General features: G+C 39.1%; 2 protein-coding genes across 9 annotated transcripts in view; both read right to left on the bottom strand.

The window, feature by feature from the left end:
• The window catches only part of tfap2c (transcription factor AP-2 gamma (activating enhancer binding protein 2 gamma)), a 19325-nt gene extending 9783 nt beyond the window's left edge, over positions 1 to 9542 (bottom strand). Inside the window, exons 1-5 of one of the 5 annotated variants that reach the window (XM_024428066.2) lie at positions 9487 to 9542; positions 5202 to 5660; positions 4937 to 4988; positions 3173 to 3256; positions 2006 to 2228 (exon numbers count right to left, since the gene is read on the bottom strand). In XM_024428066.2, coding sequence (XP_024283834.1) covers positions 2006 to 2228; positions 3173 to 3256; positions 4937 to 4988; positions 5202 to 5660; positions 9487 to 9522 — 854 coding nt within the window. In that variant the 5' untranslated portion in view covers positions 9523 to 9542. Of the gene's footprint in view, positions 1 to 2005; positions 2229 to 3172; positions 3257 to 4936; positions 4989 to 5201; positions 5661 to 6803; positions 7216 to 9486 lie in introns of those variants that run through there. The other 4 variants (XM_024428064.2, XM_024428065.2, XM_024428069.2 and 1 more) reach the window with 4 other exon arrangements.
• Positions 9543 to 11071: 1529 nt separating this feature from the next.
• Positions 11072 to 27532, bottom strand: part of rtf2 (replication termination factor 2) — a 69946-nt gene continuing 53485 nt past the window's right edge. Inside the window, exons 6-9 of one of the 4 annotated variants that reach the window (XM_024428061.2) lie at positions 24339 to 24452; positions 21861 to 21915; positions 12703 to 12780; positions 11072 to 12092 (exon numbers count right to left, since the gene is read on the bottom strand). In XM_024428061.2, the coding sequence (XP_024283829.1) occupies positions 11881 to 12092; positions 12703 to 12780; positions 21861 to 21915; positions 24339 to 24452 (459 nt within the window). In that variant the 3' untranslated portion in view covers positions 11072 to 11880. Of the gene's footprint in view, positions 12096 to 12702; positions 12781 to 21860; positions 21916 to 24338; positions 24453 to 27532 lie in introns of all 4 variants that reach the window. The other 3 variants (XM_024428060.2, XM_024428063.2, XM_024428062.2) reach the window with 3 other exon arrangements.

The raw sequence follows: 27532 nt of genomic DNA, 5'->3' as shown, positions 1-27532 counted from the left end.
TGTGTGTGTGTGAGAGAGAGAGAGAGAGGCGTTTAACGTCTGTGGCACTGGAAGGGGCACATGGGAAGTGAGAAACATGCCTTCCCAGCAGAAACAGGCAGGGGCCCTGGTCAGAATCCCATAGTCCCTCAACAGACTGCCTGCTGACATATGGGGCACAAGGTCAACTACTCATCAGCAATTAAAATAGCCCTGCAACCCCCCTGAACACACACTCTGTCTCTCTCGCTCTCTCATATACTGGTGCTAACTACTCTGATGTAACCTTTCCCCAAAGCGAAGTACCAGGAATTGCAGAGTATACAAAAAGGTAGTCAAGATGCTTTCAACCACACAATTACTGAAGAGGAACGGCTGCTTTTAGAGAACCCCTTTTTTTAACGTATCCGTCAACGTTGCTATACTGACCTACTGTCTGTCTATGAACCAGGTCGGAACTTTTCTTCACACTACAGACCTGCGAATGATACCAAGCTTTCATAGTATCCGGCAGCACCCTGAAGCACTGTGCCTTCACAAAGTATTCATACCCCTTAACTTATTCCACATTTGTTGTGTTACAGCCTGAATTCAAAATGGACAAAAGTATTTTTTTGTTGTATCACCCGTCTATACAAAATGCCCTTTAATGACAGTGAAAACAATGCTTTTAGAAATGTTAGCAAATGTATTGAAAATACATAAATATGTCATTTAATCTAGCATGCACACCCCTGAGTCAACACATCTGAAGTAGCTCACTATTTAAAAATATATATATATATTCTAAAAACGTTGTTTTGCTTTGTCATTATGGGGTATTGTGTGTAGATTGATGAGTTGTATTTATTTTTTATCCATAAGGCCGCAAGGTAACAAAATGTGGAAAAAGTCAAGGGGTCTGAATACTTTTCGATTGCACTATACATCTGTAGCTCACTAGCTATGTATGGACATCTCTCGGAGACATGCATGTTATGTTTTGTATGGACATCTCTCGGAGACATGCATGTTATGTTTTGTATGGACATCTCTCGGAGACATGCATGTTATGTTTTGTATGGACATCTCTCGGAGACATCTCTCGGAGACATACATGTTATATTTTGTATGGACATCTCTCGGAGACATGCATGTTATGTTTTGTATGGACATCTCTCGGAGACATGCATGTTATGTTTCGTATGGACATCTCTCGGAGACATACATGTTATATTTTGTATGGACATCTCTCGGAGACATGCATGTTATGTTTTGTATGGACATCTCTCGGAGACATCTCTCGGAGACATACATGTTATATTTTGTATGGACATCTCTCGGAGACATGCATGTTATGTTTTGTATGGACATCTCTCGGAGACATGCATGTTATGTTTCGTATGGACATCTCTCGGAGACATACATGTTATATTTTGTATGGACATCTCTCGGAGACATGCATGTTATGTTTTGTATGGACATCTCTCGGAGACATCTCTCGGAGACATACATGTTATATTTTGAATGGACATCTCTCGGAGACATGCATGTTATGTTTTGTATGGACATCTCTCGGAGACATGCATGTTATGTTTCGTATGGACATCTCTCGGAGACATACATGTTATATTTTGTATGGACATCTCTCGGAGACATGCATGTTATGTTTTGTATGGACATCTCTCGGAGACATGCATGTTATGTTATGTATGGACATCTCTCCATGATTTCCTAAATATACCAAATCAGCTGGAACAAAATTAGTGATCCTTTGAGCTGCTGTCAACCATATTTTAACAGACTAGATGTTGGCCATTGTTCACAATTGCATCCAATGAAAAAAACAGTAACACCTGTCATTCTAATACATTATGATGCAGTTATAATGCATGTGTTTATTAAACCTTTGGGGTAACACTTTACCAGGTATAGCACATTATGATTGATGTTATATTGCTTTGCAAGACCTGTCATAAGCATGTTTCACACCCTTAAAATGCCTTGTAACCATCTCATAATGAATTCATATTGTGTGGATACTGACCTACGTAGGACTCCCCCTAGCAAAGAGGCGTTGAGGCATTCGGGAGGAGACAGACGCCGTTGCACCTCTGCCACAGTCACCTTGTACTTGGAGGTGGAGCTGAGAAGTGAGAGACGTCCAGGCACTGAGCAGAACACCTCGGTGGGGTTGGACACCATGCCTAACAGGGACTCCTTCTGGAAGGGCAGGCCCAATGAGTTGCCCTTGGGGAGGGACAAGGGGCCTGGGGAAGGGGTGGAGAGAGAGAGGAGAGGTTAGTATGAGTGTTGGTTAATAATGTTAATAATGTTAAGAGAAATTATAATGAGAGGAAAAGTACTAGGAAAAGTTGGAGTATCAAGGTTAATGTAGAGTATCTTTACTGTCCCATTGGAAATGATAGTTTGCAGAGAGGATAGACAGACATTAGACAACATTATTGGACTTTATGGAGGCTGTGCTACATTGTAAACATGTTATGGGTGAAGAGACTGTTTCTTTGAGAAATTCCTAGAAAATGTTTAGTTTTTTAAAAGGATTTGATTCATCAAGAATGGCGTCATTTGCCGACAGTTGTAAAAAAATCCCTCTCCACTGTCTGTTGTCGCCCCACAGTGCAGCTTGGATTCCAACTTTAACATGCTTTCTCTTATAATAAACTGTGAAATGTAACATCATCATAATGATTTGTAAAAAAAAATCTATATAACTCAGAATTATTACATGTAAACAACAAGATGTACACCATAAGTGGCCATTCACTAAATAACTATGATGAACTGGTGTGTTTTTCACCAACAGTCATTCCTGAGGTTTCACAGCTAAAAGTCCCCTCATTCCTACCACCCACTGACATGACATCCACACGCATACACAACTGTTCCATGCTACTTCACAGAGAGTCCCTTCTCCCTGCCTGGCCGTAGACCAACCCTGTCGCTACTTCTAATTGAGTGACTAAAATAAAGACTTGTTTGACAGAAACATGGCCCAAATTGGAGGGCCATTTTGGATCAAATGTTCAATGGTCTGTAGCTTCTAATCGAGTGAATAATAAGAACCTAAACACTTCTGTTGTACGGCAACAGGGCCCAAACTAGCAAACTGGGTGGCCATTTTAGATCAAAACTTCAAGGGTCAAACAACACAAGTCACACCCAGACAAACATACAAGAACACTACATATACCTTCATCCTCACCCGCAAGAATGCCCCCCTCATAATAAGTCCTCTGTAAGCGATCAAGGTTTCTGCCCCCTCGTAGTCCTAGTACTGAGACAAGAATCACAAAGGGGGACAAAATTACAATTTAGAGCTCATCTATAGGGTACAAGGCTAAGAGTGAAGTATTGCTGCCGCCGTTTACAAGAATGTAGGCTACCCACAGTCTGACCTTGAGTGGAAGATCAATAAAGTGAGCCGGCGCACACTGTACCGAAGACTATATGTCCTTTGTCGTGCTGTACAACTTGCTACCTCCTTAATATTGTAGGTTTTTTATCGGATTGTCGTATTGATTTAAAACGAATCATCAAAAATGTCCACCAATTGAATACAATCCAAAATGGCTGCCATTGAGAAAAATATGCAACGCAAAGCATTGATACCATTTAGGTAGCTTTATCACAAATGCTTATACTGTAGTTGGATTTAATATTTTATTCAAGCTTTCAACTGCCTAAAAAAATGGCCATCAAAAATCCGGCAGATTTTTGTACTAATTTTGTTTATTTGGGCTAAAAATACAAATAAATATGTGTGCATGCACGTTAGGCTATTCATTCTAAATAATGTTTACTATACATTTTTTCCACTGTATCAGTCTCATACTTCATCCTGTGAAGCAAGCAGTTTAGCATTATACATGTAGGCTTTATTACAGAAAATATATTAACTATTCTTTACCATTCTTGCCAATGTTGCAAAGGACATTCACACAAACTCTTGTCAAGCACCACATCACAATAATGTTATCTACCATCACAGTTCCTGAACTTGTATGTTCACAGTGAAGTTGTTTTAACAAATCTCACTAACATCTATTATCAATTTACTTCTAATATGATAACCATGAATTCAATATGTACAATTCATTAATCTATACATTCATTCGGTTACAAAGGTGGTGCAGAATTTCAAATTAACGCACAAAATGACTGAATGAAAGGGTAGGGACGAATAGATAACACTGAATCCTCCTCATTCAAAATATTTCATGTCCCAACAAATGACTGAATTGTCCTTTGCATGCAAGGAGGATGCCACACCCCAGCTAAAGCTGGTTCTGCAGAAAGTCAGCCAGCGAGTCTCAAGAAGAGCAGCGACCCATTGGACTGCTTTCAACTGGAATTCAAAAGGAGTCGAATGCACCAGCTTAGACCTCTAAAGACTTTCCAAAGCGCTCACTCTCCCTCTCTCTCTCAATGCAGCATTTCAACGGTTGCACAATGTCCTCAGTCCCATCTTGTCAGCCATAGGCTGCCATTTTGAAAAGGTTATTTTTCTGATGTTCTATTCAAACAACCTCAGCACAGGAATCCACAGAGGACCAAACTAGGCTTAGCTAAGTGAACCTCATGACTACTGGGATTATCAATGTATGTACCAACAAGTACAACTACCAGCCTTTCCTACTCAGATTTTCTATCATCAAATGCAAAGACATGTAACTGTACAAATAATTGCTAAATATTTGTAGAAGTAGAATTTTCCAGGTACAGTATGTACTTAGTAACAAGCAATCTCAGCTATGGAGTAAATGCAAACAGCTCTCAGGGTTTCTCTATTGCATTCTTGTTACCTGTTGCACACCAATTTCTGGCACTGTGCCCTTATACATCAAACATGTGTAACTCACAAACCAGTAAAGGAATATTGTATTGAAATTGTGAAAGCATTTCTCATATGTCAATATATTGTAGGCTACATATTTGGAAAGTAAAATAAACCCACCTTTTTTGATGACTGTCTGATCTGCCATTATAATACTGTGGTCATCTACATGCTGAAAAATAAGTAAAAAAACAATATGTCATACTTATTCTTAGAATAATAATTAAGGGAGTTAATTATGAAATATGACTTTTACATTCCATTCATGACAATAAAACCATGCCTTTCCTTTGCAAGTCTATTTAGTTTTAGCCTGACCATTGTTTTAGACAGTATGCCTCATTCAATTTCACCCAGACAACAAAATCACAATCAAATCACTCACTTGAACATCATCCAGGCCATGGCCCATTTCATGCAGTCCTATGTTATCACCAATGATGGTTGACTCAATGCTATGGGCGTGAGGCGGTAACAGCTCTGGCCGACGGAAGCCTTCTCTTCTCAAGCCGGACGAGCCGCCGTCCAGGCCCAGAATCTGGCTCGCGAGTCCGCTTCGCGAATGAGGTCCCAGTCCTTCTTGACCATGTCGCCCCGGCCATGACTGCTGTTGGTTAGAGGACGACTGGTGTATGGAGTTGATGTTGAAAGGGTCGCCGAGGTGCGAGTAGGGGTCACTGGACTGGGGGTATGATATAGGCTGGTATGGAGGTGGGAAGTACGGGGGTTGGAAGTCTGAGTTGGCGGAGTGGGAGAGGGACGGCGACGGGCTGTAAATGTGCTGGCTCACTGCGGGGAGGTGAGGTAAGCGGGGGTTCCCATTGCTACTCCCGTCGTGCCTTTCCTGGGAACAGAAGAGAGACCTTAGTTTAGGTTGATAATGATATAGGGATAAATGATAATATATTGAGCCCCTTGTCAATTAGACAAATCCGTAGTGAATCAACAGTCCTCGACAGAATTTATTAAAAAGACAACTGTGTGGACAGCTAAGCCTGATGCAGACGTCAATATTTATTTTTCACCATCGATTAGGAAAACATTTGGTGAAATGTTTTACACATTTGTGCATAATATTTAGAGGCCGAAATGAATCTATATATATATAATGTTATTTCAGTACACAATTATCAGAAGAAGGTTGCTTAGAACAACCTTGAAAAGGAAGACATGGTTTCACAATTCAAAGTAAAAATGCATATTTTGTTGCACAGAAAAATAGGTAAAATGATGTTCTTATTTCTGATAGCATGCAATCTACGTGGACTGTTGTGATATTGCTGTTACCACATCACCTCTCAAAAGACAGTCTGGAGGGGACTATTTTACTACCCTTGTGGCCTATATTATTATTAATAATAATAACAATAATAACAACAATACTTTGGTAATTGTAATTATTTTAAATAACCTGACTCAGCTCAGAACAATAGGCCTGCCTAAGTAAATCAAAAATCTTTATACTATCACCTAAATCAAACTCAAGTAAGACAAAATATACTTTATTTAACACAAAATAAAATGTTATTTATTGAAATCAAACCGCATGTCGTCAGTAGCCAATGCACTAGTCGAGATACTGCGGAAAGAGTAGCCCATCTGGAACTTATAATGTTACATTAAGAAACATATTTAGGCTACCATTCAAATAAGAAGTAAAATCCTTTCTGCTAATGCACGTGAACTTACACTCGACAATGACAAATAGCATAAGCTAACCACTGATCTTTCTTTTTCTAAATATGCTTCCTAATTATAACCATTTCCCATGAAAATACTTTTCATTCCGTCAAACTTTTATCAAGTACTGTATCTAAAAGGGATTGCCGAGCGACAAATATCTATAAACAAAAAGTCTACCCATTAAAGACGCGATAAAGCGATGGGGCCATGAGGGCCACAATATTTTATTATGAAATAATGTTCTTTCATATTTTCTAAACTTGTTGAAACGTAATGCCGTGCGGTTTGTGTAGCTAAAACTCACCTCACAGTCATCCTCGTACTTCACGTTATCTGCTAGTTTCCACAGCATAGTTTCTGACAGACAAAAGCTTAAACCAAGAAGGTTGACCAGGTAAATTGGTGGTCGTCTACGAGTTAATCCAGGTGGGAAACAAAGTAAGACTGTAGCCCACTTCCTAGAAATCACGAATAGATTTATTCAACTCGAGTGGGGCTGCGGTTCCTTGAAGCGCACTGACGTTGGAGCGTGATTCGGGCGGCTATCAACATAAATCTTAACAGCAACTATGAGTAAAACAGTTTTTCAAGCAAGATCCCTTCCAGTAGTAAGCGGTAAGCAGTTACGCAGTGACTATGGGACGAGGCGCTGAATATATGAAACTCGACTCCCTCTGACGGACAAAGTGATGATGTTCAAACCTTTGCTCCTTACTGAATCCGCTTGAAAGTATGTGTACTATATTTACATAGGTTAGATATTTTTAGGGGGCGTGCCTTTGTCGTGATGTCATCTTGAATATGGCCGAAGACAAAGTTTGCTGATTGGTTATTATTGGAATAAGTAGCCAATCATATTGCTGTCCGTCTGCAGTTGCTCTCTTGACAAAAACATTATAGGCATATACTTTCGATAATAATGTTTTATTATTATTATGCTATTATTGGTAATTGTGGACGAATAACTGAATGCAGAATAATGCATAGCCTATAATAATATCATAGTTAGAAACCTTGATTTAAAAAATACTGTAAGTGATAACAATAGCCTATGAATGTAATCGAGAAAATTGATATTTTTTAGCCATGTTAAGTTGACAATAAGATCTTCAATATAAATTTGCAAAACAAGCCTAAACATGAATTAGCCAATTTCGCTAAAAGATAGACTCCTTAGTTGAAACAACCCCCCCCCATGATATAATAATTATAGTTTTAACTATGTTTTGAGGCTATACCGTGTTTGTTTACATTTACGTTGTTAATAAACACTGGAGAAAAAAGCGTATATTTGGGGTTTTGACAGTTGAACTAAACTCGCGATGCATTTATAGGTTATATTCTTCAAGAATCAATGGATCAGAATTGGATCTACGATTCCAGTTTTAATAAAGCAAGAGTCAACGCGCTCATATAAAATATTCCGATTTCCATCCTAAACATTTTAAATAATTGACAGCTAGACTACTTATACGTACTTAAAAAGGAATAGCTGCATTTCGGGGCTTTACCTTGCCGTTTGGTACCTTCAAAACCTTAAATCCCCAAGGCTTAAAAGCATAGTTCTTCTTCAAACCACTAAGCACCAGGCATCTCAACGAAAATCTCCCCCTTAGAGCTTCATTAACATTTTTGGTGGAGCATTGCAATGTCCAAAATAAAGGTGTCCTTGATGTTTGGATATGCATAACTTCACGCAAAAAGGGAGTTATAGCCTATTTTAAAGACCATATTTGTGTTTTTCTTTTTGTTGTTTCCAATATAATTGTGAAATATGATTTAACCTATAGATACAGCAGTTAGTTAAGCTAAGGGTTTGAATAATTTTCTGTCTGATAATTGTTAATATGCCTGGAAAAACAATACACGTGTCTTTATCATTAAGGTTTTGGGAATGCATAATAATGATTCGACGCCTGGGAAACAATAACGATTGAGGAAGATCAGCTCATCCATGAACGACGCAGTGTGCTTCTTCTGAGCGTGTTAAGATATGAACCAGAAATGAATGCTCACTAATTAAGGGATGTTTACATCGCGGTGGCAGAGAGTAAATGAGGTTAGACACGCAAGAATTGCCTATCCGTTGTGTTTTGAACAGGGTTTTTTATCATGTCAATGACAATCATGGCAATGCCAATTCGTTTAAACAAGAACTCTTGACAGAAAACCCCATTTTAATGTAGGCCTAAATTGTTATCCATAAAGGCAATTAGTTACAAATGTTAGGCTTCACGTGGGCCATGTGGTTTAGCGTAAATATGAAATCCTCTTTCGAAATAGAACAAACACGTAGTTGAATTATGCAAAAATTCTGTCACACTGAAGAAGCTAAACTCATGTAGGATATATAGTCTATGTTTGACTATATTCAGAGACAAATTACCAATTTTGATGGACATGCAACATCAATGTAACAGATTTTCTATTAATAGTCTAATATTATTTAGGCTACTAGTTTATTAGTGTAGCCTATATATTATTTTTAAAAAGGTGCACATTTGGTCTAGGCTATAGGCAACTGAGTATTGTGAGACATAATGTTCTTGAAACGAATATTGGCAACTGGTTTACCAGAAAACCAGTTGCCAATATGAACTATAAATCTGAGTTGACGTTGGTTATATATTTTTTAAATCATACACGATATGTAATGACCAAGGTGTATGGCAAATGTAGGCCTATGACTATCTCTTCTGCAGGGCTTTAACCTCCGAAGTCGTGAGCACCCGAGTATTTCAATAGATCAACGTTATAGGGTCTATTATCATAATTATTGGTTTAATAATAATAATTCATTGAAATTGTATATTTAGCAATAGTAAAGCCACTATCAATTGCCGCGCAGTAGCCTAGTACAAACGACCACAAGGTCCTAAAAACATGTATCCTACAATTAATGTAACGTGCTGTCTTATTAGGTCAAAAGATAAACAAGTAATAGTCATAATCATTTTAAATAAAAAGCTAAACATGCATTTGCTTACCCGCCAGTCTGATTCGAGCCTCTCGAGTAAAGACATCTGTGAGGATCGCGGTATAATTCCAGTGGAAAGGCTATGAAAGAGAGAATTCGCAAGTCTATATTGCTGAATTCACCTGGTTCTCTTGGAATGCGCATGCGCCCTGCATGGTAATGCACCTGAGTGAAACCCTATGCACATTCCTGTGATCGGCCTACTCTAAGGTTGTTCGACTTTCCTACATATCTCTACACATTCGAGGGTAGCCTAAACGACGCGTATGGAAGTGTATCTTCATAGAATAAACGCATTTAAACCATCAGAGGAGCTTCTGAATAGCCAATAGGCTTATTTATTTCAGTTTCTTTCCATTTCAATTAACTACAGTTACATTTTATTTTCCAATGTGTTTTGAGGATCCCTTAGGCCTTCATATAAACGTTAAACGTATTTTAGCCTATCGTAAACTTGTGTAGGGTAGGCCTAATTATTAACACAATACAGAAAGGTCGCTGGTTGGAATCCCCTCACCGACTAGGTGAGAAATCTGTCGATGTGCTCATGAGCAATACACTTAACCCTAATTGCGCGTAAATTGCCCTGGATACGAGTCTGCGAAATTACTAAAATGTCAAAAGTACAGAGATTCAAATATGTATCCTGAAATATTCGCAACTCCAAAGCTTAGTGCCAGAGGATAACCAAAACTCTTTATTACAAAGGATAGCTTGCAGCGAAATACCGAGATTTGCCGCCTACAACATCAAGAAAGTTGCATTGGCTTATAAGGCTAGCCTTTACTGTGACAAAGTAATGACTTAGGTGAATAAATGCATGGTCGCTCTATTTTATTTGATCCATCTTTAAGGAATACATGAAGATGCGTATGAACATACAGTATCTGTAAAAAAAAAACTGAATAATTAACAAAACATTTACAAGATAGAAATGACAAGGGAAAAAACTCTCTCATTTATTTACTTGAATGGGAAACAGAATTTCCCCAAAGTGACTTTTTCTAGAGGTCATAGGTGACATTTGTACAATCGTTGGCCAAAGAGCTGATATGATTGGTCAAAAGACCAAAAAAAGATGAGAATTGGTCTACCTGCGTATACCTGCGTAAACGCATATCCTAAATTACTAATGACTAAAGACTCTAGCCATCTGTAGAGTAGAATTCCAGAGGTCTGTCTACTCTACACTAAGTAGATTCTAAAGGCAAAGTTAAACCTCTGCTCCCATCTTGTGGCTTGACTCAATTATTAAAGCCAAGCATATCTTTTTTTCTGAACTATCAATGTTTCCTTCACACTTTTGTGTGACCCTAAAATACTTATTTGCACTCCATTTTGGGTACATTTCACACTTCCATGGTGTGTCCTAGAATAAAAAATAATGTAATATTAATTTAATATGAATTGAAATATAAAGCAAACGCTTTAACTCCAACACAAACCTGAAAACACAGAACATGAGACAAGGCAGTAATTTGGGGATATAACTAAAATACCAGCAGAAGGGAACAAATTGATTGTTTCATTCGACTTAATGCACCTTAACTTGTACACAGTACTATATGTTGTCCAATAATAAAAAGGAATACCCATTTTTAGGGAAAAAATACTTTATTTTGACATTGTTTGGGTTGAGGGTTGAACAAACATGCCTGGGAAAAGTATTTAAAAAGGTATCCGTTTAAATAAAAATCAAATATGAACATTGAAATGTTTATATCAATCTATATTTTGATTGCTGACAAGTTATATGGAAGAAATGTCAATATTGAGTATAAACAGTGTTAACTTACATAAACAATAAGATGTTATGAATAAACACTCAACATTCCACTTTCTATAAACTAAAACCTTGTAATATAATTTCAAAACACTTTTATAATATATTGCATAGCAAACCATAATCTAAAGATGAATCATAGTGATCCACATCTATAAAAAACAACTAGATAGATAACCTAGATAAGACCATCATATAATACAGCCAATTCATAGAAAAAAGAAGAGGAAAATTAGCAACCCTAACCTATAGCACTTGTATTGATTCACCAGCCTGAGCCAAGGATACCTACAAGAAAAAGTAATGTCTAATTCAGTAACACTTTATTAAAATGACACCACCATAAGGGCTCCATCACCTACATACAACACATTCATAAGCAGTGTCAAGTTGATATTCCCTTTGTCACAGAAATGTGCACTTATACTGCATATTTCAACTTGCCGTTGTTGACATAAGCATTTATGAAACGGGCATGTGCTCATGAATACATTAAGTATAGATTATAAATGACTTTATTTTTAGGTACCCTTCAAATAAAGGGTTACCTCAAAGTGTTTCTCACTGCAAATACACAGGAGCACCTGGTTGTGGGGGGGTGATAAGGGATGGTGGGGTCATTTAGAAGTGGTAGGGGGTGTGGGTGACCCAGTTGGACGTCTGGGCTTTGGTGCGCTTGGCTGAACTGTGGCTGGTGAAGAGAGATTTGTAGGTCTCTGACTTCTCTTCCATGGACTGGATGGACCTCTTGCTCCCGGATTCCGCCAAGCTCCCGGATTCCGCCAAGGGTTTGACCACCTTGGAGGAGCTGGAAGAACCAGAGGGCCCAGGGACTGCTAGGGTGAGAAGACAAAATCACCTATCATGACCACTATTGCTAGGCATAAAATATAATACTTTGCCACCTTTGTGATAAAATGACAGACAACACAGCTCTTAGCTCCCTCAGTAGATGCCTACTGGACAACATTTGTTTGTATTGCTTTTAATCTTTTTAATGGAATTTATCTTATTAACACTTTGTTCTAGCTAGCTATTTGTGTAGGTAGCTATCAAGTATACACAATGCCTTCAAATGAGCACGCACACACACACACACACACACACACACACACACACACACACACACACACACACACACACACACACACACACACACACACACACACACACACACACACACACACACACACACACACACACACACACACACACACACACACACACACACACACACAGGAATCCGGTCCAGGATGGAGAACACTTTAGGGGTTATGTGCCTTGCTCAGGGGCACAGTGACAGTTTTAGGGTTAAGACATCATGCTGTTGAGATATGAACTGTAAGGGGAGTAAAGTGTAGGAAAAAGCAATAAAATGAGTGCAAGCTACACACTATGGTGCACTGCATTGAATGAGTGTTTGTTCAATCCACAAATAAACACCTGGCTGGCTGCGGTCTTCACCATTTTCTGTTGAAGTTTTGCCCTCTGCAAAAACGGTTTCGGTGGAGTCTGGATTTTCTACATAGGAACAAAAAAGGTGAATGTGAACAAGAAATACATAAAAAGTTTTAACAATCCATAACATCAATCATTATCTATAAAGTCCCTCAATCGAGCAGTGAATTTGAAGCACAGATTCAACCACAAAGACCTTTCAAAGTCCTGTTGGGCCTACCTCTCAAGGGAGAACAGATCCTAGTGTCTTGTTCATTTGTTGTGATGTACAATTTGATGTTGTGATGTATGGTTTGTTTGTGTGAATCGTATCGACAACTGCTTTACAAAGTCATAAAATGAAGATAAGATCAAGCTAAGTTAAGACCAAGTTCATTTATAACTAATGTTTAATGTATTCAAAGCATTTGGGAATTTCCATGAATAGCTACACTTCCTTTACAGCGTACAAACACCACGTTTTGGGTAAAATTAAAATAAAAGTATGCTGTACGATTTCCATAAACAAGCCGTTAATAATATCATATGTTAAATCAATTGTGTTTAAAACATTTGAAAATGGCTTGATGTCAAAGTGGAAGTTGAATACCATAACAGCCTCTTCCTCATTTCCATTTGTTGGACCCTGTTCTCTTCAATTGAGAACATAGACAATGTAATAATATTCCATGGTGGTGCAAATGTTTAGGCCTTGTTACAGTTTTGACTTAAATCAGCTTGAAAAGCTATGGCAAGATTTGAAAACAGTTTTAAACAATGATCAACAACCACCCTGACAGAGATTGAAGAACTTTAAAAAGAATAATGGGTGTACTATTGTACAATCCAGGTGTGCAAAGCTCTTAGAAACATACCCCAAAAGACTCACAGCTGTAATTGCTGCCAAAGGTGTATTGTTCCAGGGGGGTTAATACTTATGGGGTATTGTTTGTAGGCCAGAGACACAAAATGTCAAATTAATACATTTTGAATTCAGGCTGTAACAACAACAAAAAAATGTGGAAAAAGTCAAGGGATGTGAATAGTTACAGCTGAAGTCAGAAGTTTACATACAACTTAGCCAAATATATTTAAACTCTGTTTTTCACAATTCCTGACATTTAATTACATTAAAAATTCCCTGTCTTAGGTCAGTTAGGATCACAACTTTCATTTAAGAATGTGAAATGTCAGAATAATAGTAGAGATAATGATTTATTTCAGCTTTTATTTCTTTCATCACATTCCCACTGGGTCAGAAGTTGGCATACACTCAATTAGTATTTGGTAGCATTGCCTTTAAATTGTTTAACTTGGGTCAAACGTTTCAGGTAGTCTTCCACAAGCTTCCCACAATAAGGGGTGAATTTTGGCCCATTCCTCCTGAAAGAGCTGGTGTAACTGAGTCAGGTTTGTAGACCTCCTTGCTCGCACACACTTTTTAAGTTCTGCCCACACATTTTCTATAGGTTTCTATAGGATTGAGGTTAGGGCTTTGTGATGGCCACTCCAATACCTTGACTTTGTTGTCCTTAAGCCATTTTGCCACAACTTTGGAAGTATGCGTGGGGTTTTTGTCCATTTGAAAGACACTTTTGTGACCAAGCTTTAACTTCCTGACTGATGTCTTGAGATGTTGCTTCAATGTATCCACATCATTTTCATGATGCCATCTATTTTGCGAAGTGCACCAGTCCTTCCTGCAGCAAAGCACCCCAACAACATGATGCTGCCACCCCCATGCTTCACGGTTGGGGTGGTGTTCTTCGGCTTGCAAGCATCCCCCTTTTTCCTCCAAACATAACAATGGTCATTATGGCCAAAGAGTTCTATTTTTGTTTCATCAGACCAGAGGACATTTCCCCCCAAAGTACAATCTTTGTCCCCATGTGCAGTTGCAAAACGTAGTCTGGCTTTTTAAATTGCGGTTTTGGAGCAGTGGCTTCTTCCTTGCTGAGCGGCCTTTCAGGTTATGTCGATATAGGACTTGTTTTACTATGGATATAGATACTTTTGTACCGGTTTCCTCCAGCATCTTCACAAGGTCCTTTGCTGTTGTTCTGGGATTGATTTGCACTTTTCCCACCAAAGTACGTTCATCTCTAGGAGACAGAACGCGTCTCCTTCCTGAACGGTATGACGGCTGCGTGGTCCCATGGTGTTTATACTTGCGTACTATTGTTTGTAAAGATGAACGTGGTATTTTCAGGCATTTGGAAATTACTCCCAAGGATGAACCAGACTTGTGGAGGTCTACCATTTTTTTCCTGAGGTCTTGGCTGATTTCTTTTTATTTTCCCATGATGTCAAGCAAAGAGGCACTCAGTTTGAAGTTAGGCCTTGAAATACATCCACAGGTACTCCTCCAATTGACTCAATGTCAATCAGCCTATCAGAAGCTTCTAAAGCCATGACATAATTTTCTGGAATTTTCCAAGCTGTTTAAAACCTCTCTAGGGTATGTGGGGCGGTAGCTTCCCACCTGGCCAACATCCAGTGAAATTGCAGAGACCAAATTAAAAAACAGATATACTCATAAAAATTCATGAAGCATACAAGTGTTATACACGGGTTTAAAGATAAACTTCTTCTTAATCCAACCATGGTGTCAGATTTCAAAAAGGCTTTATGGCGACAGCATACCATGCGATTATCTGAGAACAGCGCCCAGCAGACAAATCATTACAAACAGTAACCAGCCAAGTAGAAGAGTTACACAAGTCAGAAATAGAGATAAAATGAATCACTTACCTTTGACGATCTTCATATGGTTGCACTTAACTAACTCGTAAAATTAGTAGAAACATGTCAAACGATGTTTAGAATCAATCCTAAGATTGTTTTTAGCCTAAATAATCAATAATATTTCAACCGGACAGTAACGTCATCAATGTAAAAGGTAAACAAGAAAGGCACATTATCGGCCGCACCCATGAAAAAGCTCTGTGACACTGGAGGGTCCAGTCATTCAGACTGCTCTTACTCCCTCATTTTTCAGAATACAAGTCTGAAACAATTTCTAAAGACTGTTGACATCTAGTGGAAGGCATAGGAAGTGCAATTTGAGTCCTAAGTCAATGGATACTGTAGTGGCATTGAATAGAAAACCACAAAAATAAAAAAAATCCTACTTCCTGGATGGATTTTTCTCAGGTTTTCGCCTGCCAAATCAGTTCTGTTATACTCACAGTAATTATTTTAACAGTTTTGGAAACTTTAAGAGTGTTTTCTACCATTATATGCATATCCTAGTTTCTGGGCCTGAATAGCAGGCAGTTTACTTTGGGCACACTTTTCATCTGGAGGTGAAAATAGTGAAGTAGAAGTACCCTAGAGAAGTTAAAGGCACAGTCAACTTAGTGTATGTAAACTTCTGACCCACTGGAATTGTGATACAGTGAATTATAAGTGAAACAATCTGTCTGTAAACAATTATTTGAAAAATGACTTGTGTCATGCACAAAGTAGATGTTCCTAACCGACTTGCCAAAACTAGGGAGTGGTTAAAAAACGAGTTTTGATGACTCCAACCTAAGTGTATGTAAACTGTAAACTTCAACTGTACGTTCCCCAGCAAGAGTAATGTCGCCCAAACAGAAAGGGAACTAACAAAGAGTTACTGACAACAATCAAAACATAACAGGTGTGGTTTTAGGAGGGGTTCTGAAAGACACTCATGGGTGTGTCCACTGACTAGCAACAACAACTGGAACCTAAAAGACACCCACAACGAGCGCCCACTAAATTTGCAGAAGAAGAGGCAAATAAAATAAAAACCGACAAAACTTAACAGGAAGCAGACCAAAAAGTGGAGCAAAATTTAAAACAGGGAAGACCAGATAGAGGATTGTTTGTCTAGAAATCAAAATAGGGTTCGTCACATCTATCAAGACAACTGAAGCACTGGGCCAGCCACTTTTATTTAATATAACTAGGCAAGTCAGTTAAGAACAAATTCTTATTTACAATGGCGGCCTACCCCAGCCAAACCCAGACGACGCTGGGCCAATTGTGCGACACACTATAAGACTCCCAATCACGGCCAGATGTGATACAGCCTGGATTCGAACCAGGGACTGTAGTGACACCTCTTGCACTGAGATGCAGTGCCTTAGACCGCTGCCAATAGCACTTGGGCCAGCACAGGTGAAACACCTTCCTACTAACGAGATGGCAACCAGTACAGGTGTAACACATACTAACGAGGTGAAACCAATCGGTGCGCCCTACGTGCTAAAGTCAAACCTCAAAACATAAATGGAAAAAACAAAACTTGTTTTTCATCAAACGCCTTGTTCACTCGTGAAGTAGTGCATTGTTTAATCATTTTAGGCTAAAACAGGAAACCACAGAGAGAGAAAGAGAGCTGAGCAGGGAGTCTTGCCTCTCTCCAAGCCAGACCGCAGAAGTACCTGCTCAAAATATGACTGTCTGAAACAAGTTCACACAGTGTTTGTACAGTGGTGGATAATATGGTGTATACTACTTTTTTCAGTGGGCATTGCATATTCTCACTTCTTAATCCCCACTGATGCGAATCAAAGTAGTGAAGTGGAGGTATAAGCCGTATTAATTAATAAGGCTGATGGAACAGATCATGAATGTTAATCTTAAAATTGACAAATCATTTTTTAGGCGCAGCAATATACACACTTAAGCCTACGCGCAAATGATCCAAAATGCAATTTATGGGGGAAAAAAACTGTTCTAAAATGCACATGTGACCGGCTTCATGGCCAGAGATGGAAATGTACAAACGGGAGATCTAAAGATGCAACAACGTGGGTTTCTAATATGACTAGGATAATGCCTTTGGCTGCTAAACAATGAAATGTTTTAAAAATATTTCCCTTAGATATTTCTATGGTCGGATTTTGGCTGGGTATGCCTCCATAATATGAAAAATATAGATGCTAATGATATGTCTTCTGGTATATGGAAAGGCTTTCCCAAAAACCTCAATTTAATGTTAACTAGCCTTCCTGGCAGGATAGTACCATGATTATTTGCATATATCCAAACTATATATGCAAACTCCATTTATTTTTAGATCTATTTTTTTTTTTACCTTTATTTAACTAGGCAAGTCAGTTAAGAACAAATTCTTATTTTCAATGACGGCCTAGGAAGTGGGTTAACTGCCTGTTCAGGGGCATAACGACAGATTTGTACCTTGTCAGCTCAGGGATTTGAACTTGCAACCTTCCAGTTACTAGTCCAACGCTCTAACCACTAGGCTACCATGCCACCCCATGTGCAGTACAGAAACACCGGACATTTTCAGCTTCCAGGAATTGTGTACAGAGATCCTTGCGACATGGGGCTGTGAATTATCATACTGAAACGTGAGGTGATGGGAGCAGATGGATGGCACAGCAATAGGCCTCAGGATCTTGTCAGTGTACATTTCCATTCAAATTTCCATAGAGAAAATTGTGTTCATTGTCCATAGCTTATGCCTCCCCATACAATAACCCCGCCGCCATCCTGGGACACCCTGTTCACAACGTTGACATCAGCAAACCGCTGGAGTAGGCTTATGGTAGAGAAATTAACATTAAATCCTCTGGCAACAGCTCTGGTGGACATTATTGCAGCCAATTGCACGCTCCAAAAAACTTAAGACATCTGTGGCATTGTGTTGTGTGACAAAACTGCACATTTGAGTGGTAATTAATTGTTCCCAGCACAAGGTGCACCTGTGTAATGATCATACTGTGTAATCAGCTTCTTTATATGCCACACCAGTCTTGTGGATGGATTATCTTGGCAAAGATGAAATGCTCACCAACAGGGATATAAACAAATTTATGCACAAAATTTGAGAGAAATAAGCTTATATTTCAGCTCCTGAAACACGTTTACATGTTGCGTTTATATTCAGTGTATGTCTTTACCTTAATTATTTTTGTACTGACCCCCTTGCTGGCTCTATGCACACTCACTAGACTCTGCCCACACACACTTTACGTACTCTGCAGCTACACTGATCATTATATATCCTGATTGCCTGGTCACTTTTACCCTTACCTACACGTGCATACTGTTACTTCAACTACCCCGTACGGCTGTACATTGACTCAGTACTGGTACTCCTTGTATATAGCCTCATTACTAACTTTAAAGTACTTTTTAAATTAAAATGTTGTGTTACTTTTTAACTCTGCACTGTTGGGAATGGGTAAGCATTACACAGTCTACACCTGTTGTATTCGGTGCAGGTGACCAATACAATTTGATTTGACTATGTCCACATGGCCCATTTGAGTTTTGTAGATGAATAACATATGTCCTCCACACTTCCTACTAGGAATGCACAATATATCGGTGAACATATCGGAATCGGACGATATTAGCTAAAAAGGCTAACATCGGTGTCGGCCTCGATGTCTAGTTTAACACCGATGTGAAAAACCGATGTCAAAGCTGACATGCATACCTATATAACGTAGGTACATGAAGTAATGACACCACGTAAAATTTTGCGCTACACATGTAACACAGCATTCCTAACCTAGCCCACAATGTCTGTTGTGTGGATAGAGCAGTCAACAAGTCAAGCAGTCACTTGAAAGAGTAAGAACATTTCAGCGAGACAACTCAAAGGCGAAATCCATTAACGCCAAGATAATATAATTCACTGCCCTCAACAATCAACAATCAAGTCCTCTGTCGTGGGTGATGTTGGCTTTCGTGACTGGTCGAGCACCGGTACACACTAACGTTACCAAGTGCGCAATTGTTCAGATGTTGCCCTACCGGAGTTACACAGTAATAGCGCCACTACTATTAACTTCACAACATACTATGGAAAGTCGTTTGGGTCTTTGCCTTTCAAAAAAGAAACGTCAAATAACACTATTTGACAATAACACTATTTGACGCATTAAATAAGCTTTTAATTTGACACGTCAAATATCACCGTTCTATTATAGAATGTTGTGTGTTCTGAATTTGCACGTGCAAGCCAAGCTCCACCATTACTATCAGTAGCACTGTCAAAGCTGTACAAAAAAAGTGTGCAAACAAGCAAACACCGGTCCCGAACGATGTGTTTACAATACCGCATTGGTAATAAAACATTATTTGTTTGACTGCAACTTCTGGGGTAGCTAGCTAGCTTTATCTTGGTGCCTAGCTAGCAGTAATTACAACCAGCCTGAAAACAATGACAAGTAGACACTGGAGTCATTTGCACAATTCTTTGCAATGATTTAAGAATCCTTGTAAGTATTAGCTATTGAACTTCAGTTCATGAAAATAAATTAGCTAGCCAGCTACTTAACCCTGTTGCCCAAAGCTAACATTTTAAGCAGGCAGCTAGTTTCATCTGGCTAGTGAGGCTCGACCTGACCGGGTTATGTGTTGTGAAGCTAGCCACAATAAGGATTAGGCACAAGTGGAATTCGCGGTTTGCCTTCAAAATAAAAGTACCTCTTTATAAGTGATGCAGAAGGTTACAATTGGTGGAATCATGACATATTTAGACTAGATAATGTTAAACAATGTTGGAATGTGAAACAATGAAATGGGGTATCAGTTTACTCAGTGACACCCACAGAACACAACTGTGAAGAGTTTCCGCAAATATTTGTGTTGTAGCTCTTATCACGGGACTGTGACTGTGTGAAATCACCTCCCCAGTCAGCCTATTGTGTGTATTGACATTCATATTGCACTGTACAGCTTTACCTAAGGATTGGGGATCAATGAAATGGGATATCAGTCTACTCAATACCCAATATATTTTTTCCCAATGCCTCCTCAACTACAAAACATCCACGCAGTATTATTTGTCCTCTGGAATAGTGTTCAATACACATAGGTTGACAATAAATGTGGCTCAATTCACAGTCCCGCAATAAGAGCTACAATTCTAATGTTCTCTGGGTGTCACTGAGTAGACGGATAACCCATGTCATTGATCCACAATCCATAGGTAAGACTGTATAGTGAAATAAGTACAACCCCAATACAATTGTAAAGTATAATACATCTAGCGTGATTTCAACAGATTTTTGTCAAATTAACAAATTATTATATTTTGTTGATTTCATACAACATTCCAACCTCGTTTAGCATGATCTATTCAATTATGGCATAATTCTACTATTTGTATTCATTTGCATCACTGTCAATTACATACTTTTATTTTGAAGGCTAACCGCAAAGTCCACTATTGTGGCCAATCCTTATTGTAGCTAGCTTCACAGAGATGGGTCCGACGACCATTAATTAAAAAATAACTGTGTTATAAATTAAGGTTATTTTAGATGATGACACCTAGCTATATAGTTAGCTAGCTAATGATAGCTACTGAAACAGATGTTGTTTTGCTCTGTTTTTAGTGAAGAACAATATTTGCATCCATGAGCTAGCTAGCTTTTTTTATGACCAGCATAATGCTCGAGACAACTTTACGAGCATCATAGCATACATATCGATGAATCGTGGTGACATATTAAATGAGTGATAGTGTAATCAATGTGTAATAACTATGTAAAAAATGTATGAACGTGTTAAATTATTATGTGAAGTGCAGTCATATTCAGGTCCTGATTGGTCAACAAGCTTATTTGACATGTCAAATAGTGTTATTTGATGTGTATCTTTTTTGACATGCAAAGACCCAAACGGCGTTCCATAGAAATCCTGGTTGAGAATGAAACGACTGAACAACGAAACAGCACAGCAAGTAAGTGAAAGAAATAGGTTTTTGATTATGTTTTACTGGTAATGGGGACATAAGTAAATGCCAACAAAATTACTTTTTGGTCAGTGTGGTGAATGTGTGTGTGTGTGTAACCTTTATTTAACTAGGCAAGTCAGTTATGAACAAATTCATATTTAAAATGACGGCCTACCCCGGCCAAACCCGGACGAGGCTGGGCCAATTGTGCGCCGCCCTATGGGACTCCCAATCACAGCCGGATGTGATACAGCCTGGATCCGAACCAAGGACTGTAGTGACGCCTCTCGCACTGAGATGCAGTGCCTTAGACCGCTGTGTCCATGTGTGTGTTAACTATTTAACTGTAATAGAATGCTTAAAAAGGCTGCTAAAATGTTAAATATTGGTTATCGGTATCGTTTTTTTTGCCAAGGAAAATATTGGATATCGGTATCGGACAAAAATGTTTTATAGGTGCATCACTACTTCCTACCTTTTGACTCTGATGGCTTGGAAACAGTCTCAGAAAATTTGCTCTTCTTTGATTTCTAAAAAAAACACACAAAAAAACATTTTACCGTAAATTCCAGGCAACTCACATAACTAGGGGAGAATCCTAACTTCTACCTATGGTGAGTCAAATCTACACTTTGACATCAATGCATCATGCAAGCATCATGAATAGGTGGAAAATTGACTGAAAGGGATAGTTCACCCAAATTACACATTTGTTTCCTTACCCTGTCAACCAGATGTGTCAAACTCATTCCACGGACGGCCAAGTGTCTGCAGGTTTTCGCTCCACCCTTCTACTTCATTGATTAATTAAGTTCACTAATTAGTAAGGAACCCCCAATCACCTGGTTGTCTAGGTCTGAATTTAATTGAAATCCCAGAAAGCCACAAACACTCGGTCCTCCACGGAAAGATTTTTGACACCACTGCTGTAAACAGTCTATGGACAAAGTTTAAAATGCTAACTTTTTAGCATTTGTGGCACAAATCCATTGCAAGTCAATGGTACCTATATTACAATTTTCGCGCTTCCTCTCCAAATCATCCAAAAGTATCTTAAAATTGATTGTGTAACTCAATTAAGTTACTTAAATATGATTTGGACATGAAGCACAAAAATGTGAACCCTTTGGAATTACCTGTACTTCAGATAAAAGTTTATGACCAATTTATGCAGATCTTCATCTAAGTCACAACAAGACAAACACAGTCTGCTTAAACTAATAACACAAGCAATTATATGTTTTCATGTCTTTATTGAACACACCATGTAAACATTCATAGTTCAGGGTGGGAAAAGTATGTGAACACTTGGATTTAATAACTGGTTGACCCTCCTTTGGCAGCAATAACCTCAACCAAACATTTTCTGTAGTTGCGGATCAGACCTACACGATGGTCAGGAGGAATTTTGGACCATTCCTCTTCACAAAACTGTTTCAGTTCAGCAATATTCTTGGGATGTCTGGTGTGAACCACTCTCGAGGTCATGCCACAGCATCTCAATCGGGTTGAGGTCAGGACTCTTATTTTCTTCAGTTGAAGCCATTCTGTTGTTGATTGACTTCTGTGTTTTGGGTCAGTCTTTGAGCTTCAATTGGCGGACAGAAAGCCTTACATTCTCCTGCAAAATGTCTTGATAAACTTGGGAATTCGTTTTTCCGTCGATGATAGTATTTTATTTATTTTACCTTTATTTAACCAGGTAGGCAAGTTGAGAACAAGTTCTCATTTACAATTGCGACCTGACCAAGATAAAGCAAAGCAGTTCGACAGATACAACGACACAGAGTTACACATGGAGTAAAACAAACATACAGTCAATAATACAGTATAAACAAGTCTATATACAATGTGAGCAAATGAGGTGAGAAGGGAGGTAAAGGCAAAAAAGGCCATGGTGTTAAAGTAAATACAATATAGCAGGTAAAACACTGGAATGGTAGTTTTGCAATGGAAGAATGTGCAAAGTAGAAATAAAAATAATGGGGTGCAAAGGAGCAAAATAAATAAATAAATTAAAATTAAATACAGTTGGGAAAGAGGTAGTTGTTTGGGCTAAATTATAGGTGGGCTATGTACAGGTGCAGTTACTTCTTCCGTGGTATCCTCCCATGAACACCATTCTTGTTGACTGTTTTATGTATCGTAGACTCGCCAACAGAGATGTTAGCATGTTCCAGAGATTTCTGTAAGTCTGACACACTAGGATTCTTAACCTCATTGAGCATTCTGCGCTGTGCTCTTGCATTCATCTTTGCAGGACGGTCACATCTAGGGAGAGTAGCAACAGTGCTGAATTTTCTTTATTTATAGACAATTTGTCTTACTGTGGACGGATGAACATCAAGGTTTTTAGAGATACTTTTGTAACCCTTACCAGCTTAATGAAAGTCAACATTTCTTAATCTTAGGTCTTCTGAGATATCTTTTATTCGTGGCATGGTTCACATCAGGCAATGCTTCTTGTGAATAGCAAACTAAAATTTTGTGAGTGTTTTTCTAGGACAGGGTAGCTCTAACCAACATCTCCAATCTTGTCTCATTGATTGGACTCCTCATTAGCTGACTCCAATTAGCTTTTGGAGAAGTCATTAGCCTAGGCGTTCACATACTTCTTCCAACCTACACTGTGCATGTTTAAATGATGTATTCAACAGACAGAAATACAGTAATTTGTGTGTTATTAGTTTAAGCAGACTGTGTTTGTATGTTGTTGTGATTTAGATGAAGATCAGATCTAATTTTATGATCAATTTATGAAGAAATCCAGATAATTCCAAAGGGTTCACATACTTTTTCTTGCCACTGTAGGTACCATTCTTGCATTGGAATTGTAGTGTACCAAAAAAGCTAGCAACCAACATGTCATTTTGTAATTTAAATGAACTATCCCTTTAAGTGGAAGTTAGGATTAACCCTTAACATTTGATTTGAAAACTCTAGGAACACAAACCTTTGTTGCCTTGGCCTTGGCTCTCTTCTCCTCCATTATCTCCCTCAGTTTCTCCACCTCCTCCTTGGTACCGTTGAGGACGACGAGGTCTTCTTCTTTGAAAGGGTCACCACACTACAACCAAGAGAAGGTTTAGCTAAGCCCTGACATTTTTCTACATTATTTTTATGACATACATGCTTTTCAGTATCTTATTTTAATTCATGAATTTAACATAACATTGATGGCTTAAAGAAAAGCTTCATTTAGGGCTTCTCACCTACGTTATGTCTATTTTATGCACAATGTTCAAAAAAACAACAAGTTAAACATATGAAATACATTTGGTGTACTTTAGAGCCGCAACAACAAAGACATGAAGCAAAGGTCATAGTTCAGTCAATATACTGCGGATCAATAACACAATCCAAATGTCAGTGGTACATAGTTACAATCACAAAACAATAAATAGTTGAATAGCCTAGTACTAAGATATTACAACCCATAGAGATCCTATTATATTACTAGAGGGGCTATGTCATAAACCCTCAAAGTTCCAAAATGGGGACAAAATGGCAGCCACCTTGGTCAGGGAGAAATCCAAAACCAGTCTAATTGGAATGAATGTCAGGAGGCATAGGTGCAGGAAAATAAAGTAAGGCATGTGATGTATCAGAAATTGTGTGATGGAATTATAGTCAACCTATAATATTGTTATATAATTATAATTACAGTTTATATGGGTTTTATACACATTTTCTATTTATAGCCTTTAAAATATATGTAAATAGACCATAAATGTCTCAGATTTTGTTTCCTTGGAAAGCTGTGAGTGCTATTATATGATCCAATGTCAGTACTTGTTGCATTCACAACTTGTCTAAGTCCTATCATCAACTGATTTGAGCAAGTGTATGGCTGTTGATTGACTGCATTGTCTGAATGGTATGTTGGCATATTTGCAGTTAATTAAACAAAATTATGGAATCATTCCTCCAAAATGGCTGGCTGTCGAGCTAAAAACACATACAGTGTAGATAAATTCTTCACATTCAATGTTTTGCACAATATCTTATCACAGCACTAGAAAACCATGGGTGACCAACATGGCTGACCTTTGGACCATCATAAGAAGGCTCATGTCCATTCCAGTATTCTAATTCTATGTTACAACCCCTGTCACACAAAGCTAACAGGCATGAATGGCAAATGGGAATTTCCTAACTTCCCGAGTTAGATCGGGAAGTTAGGAACAAATATACACAGGCTGTTAGGAAAGCTAAGGCTAGCTTTTCAAACAGAAAGTTGCACCCTGTAGTACAAACTTCAAAAAGTTCAGGGATGCTGTAAAGTCCATGGAGAATAAGAACACCTCCTCCCAACTGCCCACTCTACTGAGGCTAGGAAACACTGTCACCACCGATAAATCCACTATAACTGATCATTTCAATAAGCATTTTTCTACGGCTGGCCATGCTTTCCACCTGGCTACCCCTACCCCGGTCAATAGCCCTGCACCCCCCACAGCAACTCGCCCAAGCCTCCCCCATTTCTCCTTCACCCAAATCCAGATAGCTGATGTTCAGAAAGAGCTGCAAAATCTGAAACCCTACAAATCAGCCGGGCTAGACAATCTGGACCCTCTCTTTCTAAAAATATCTTCCGAAATTGTTGCAACCCCAATTACTGTTCAACCTCTCTTTCGTATCGTCTGAGATTCCCAAAAATTGGAAAGCAGCCGCGGTCATCCCCCTCTTCAAAGGGGGAGACACTCTAGACCCAAACTGCTACAGACCTATATCTATCCTACCCTGCCTTTCTAACTAAGGTCTTTGAAAGCCAAGTTAAAAAACAGATTCCCGACCATTTCAAATCCCAACGTACCTTCTCCGCTATGAAATCTGGTTTCAGAGCTGGTCATGGGTGCACCTCAGCCACGCTCAAGGTCCTAAATGATATAACTGCCATCGATAAGAGACAATACTGTGCAGACGTATTAATCGACCTGGCCAAGGCTTTCGACTTTGTCAATCACCGCATTCTTATCAGCAGACTCGACAGCCTTGGCTTCTCAAATGATTACCCCGCCTGGTTCACCAACTACTTCTCTGATTGAGTTCACTGTATCAAATCGGAGGGCCTGTTGTCCGGACCTCTGGCAGTCTCTATGGGGGTGCCACAGGGTTCAATTCTCGGGCTGACTCTCTTCTCTGTATACATCAATGATGTCGCTTTTGCTGCTGGTGATTCTCTGATCCACCTCTAAGCAGACGACACCATTCTACATACATCTGGCGCTTCTTTGGACACTGTGTTAACTAACCTCCAGACGAGCTTCAATGTCATACAACTCTCCTTCCATGGCCTCCAACTGCTCTTAAATGCAAGTAAAACTAAATGTATGCTCTTCAACCGATCCCTGCCCGCCCATCCAGCATCACTACTCTAGACGGTTCTGACTTAGAATATGTGGACAACTACAAATACCTAGGTGTCTGGTTAGACTGTAAACTCTCCTTCCAGACTCACATTAAACATCTCCAATCCAAAATTATATCTAGAATCAGCTTCCTATTTCACAACAAAGCATCCTTCACTCATGCTGCCAAACATACCCTCGTAAAACTGGCCATACTGTCTACTTCGGCGATGTCATTTACAAAATATCCTCCAACACTCTATTCAACAAATTGGATGCAGTCTATCACAGTGCCATCCGTTTTGTCAACAAAGCCCCATATACTACCCACCACTGCGACCTGTACACTCTTGTTGGCTGTCCCTCGCTTCATACTCGTCGCCAAACCCACTGGCTCCAGGTCATCTACAAGTCTTTGCTAGGTAAAGCCCTGCCTTATCTCAGCTCACTAGTCACCATAGCAGCACCCACCCGTAGCACGCGCTCCAGCAGGTATACCTCACTGGTCCCCCCCAAAGCCAATTCCTCCTCTGGCCGCCTTTCCTTCCAGTTCTCTGCTGCCAATGACTGGAACGAACTGCAAAAATCACTGAAGCTGGAGACACATATCTCCCTCACTAGCTTTAAGCACCAGCTGTCAGAGCAGCTCACAGGTCACTGCACCTAGCCCATCTGTAAATAGCCCATTCAACTACCTCATCCCCATACTGTATTTATTTTTCTTGCTCCTTTGCACCCAAGTATCTCTACTTGCACATTCATCTTCTGCACATCTATCATTCCAGTGTTTAATTGC

This window comes from Oncorhynchus tshawytscha, linkage group LG07 (genome assembly GCF_018296145.1).
Source record: "Oncorhynchus tshawytscha isolate Ot180627B linkage group LG07, Otsh_v2.0, whole genome shotgun sequence".
NCBI classification, from domain to species: domain Eukaryota; kingdom Metazoa; phylum Chordata; class Actinopteri; order Salmoniformes; family Salmonidae; genus Oncorhynchus; species Oncorhynchus tshawytscha.
Note: the sequence above shows the minus strand (reverse complement) of the source record. Positions and strands in the feature narration are given on the sequence as shown.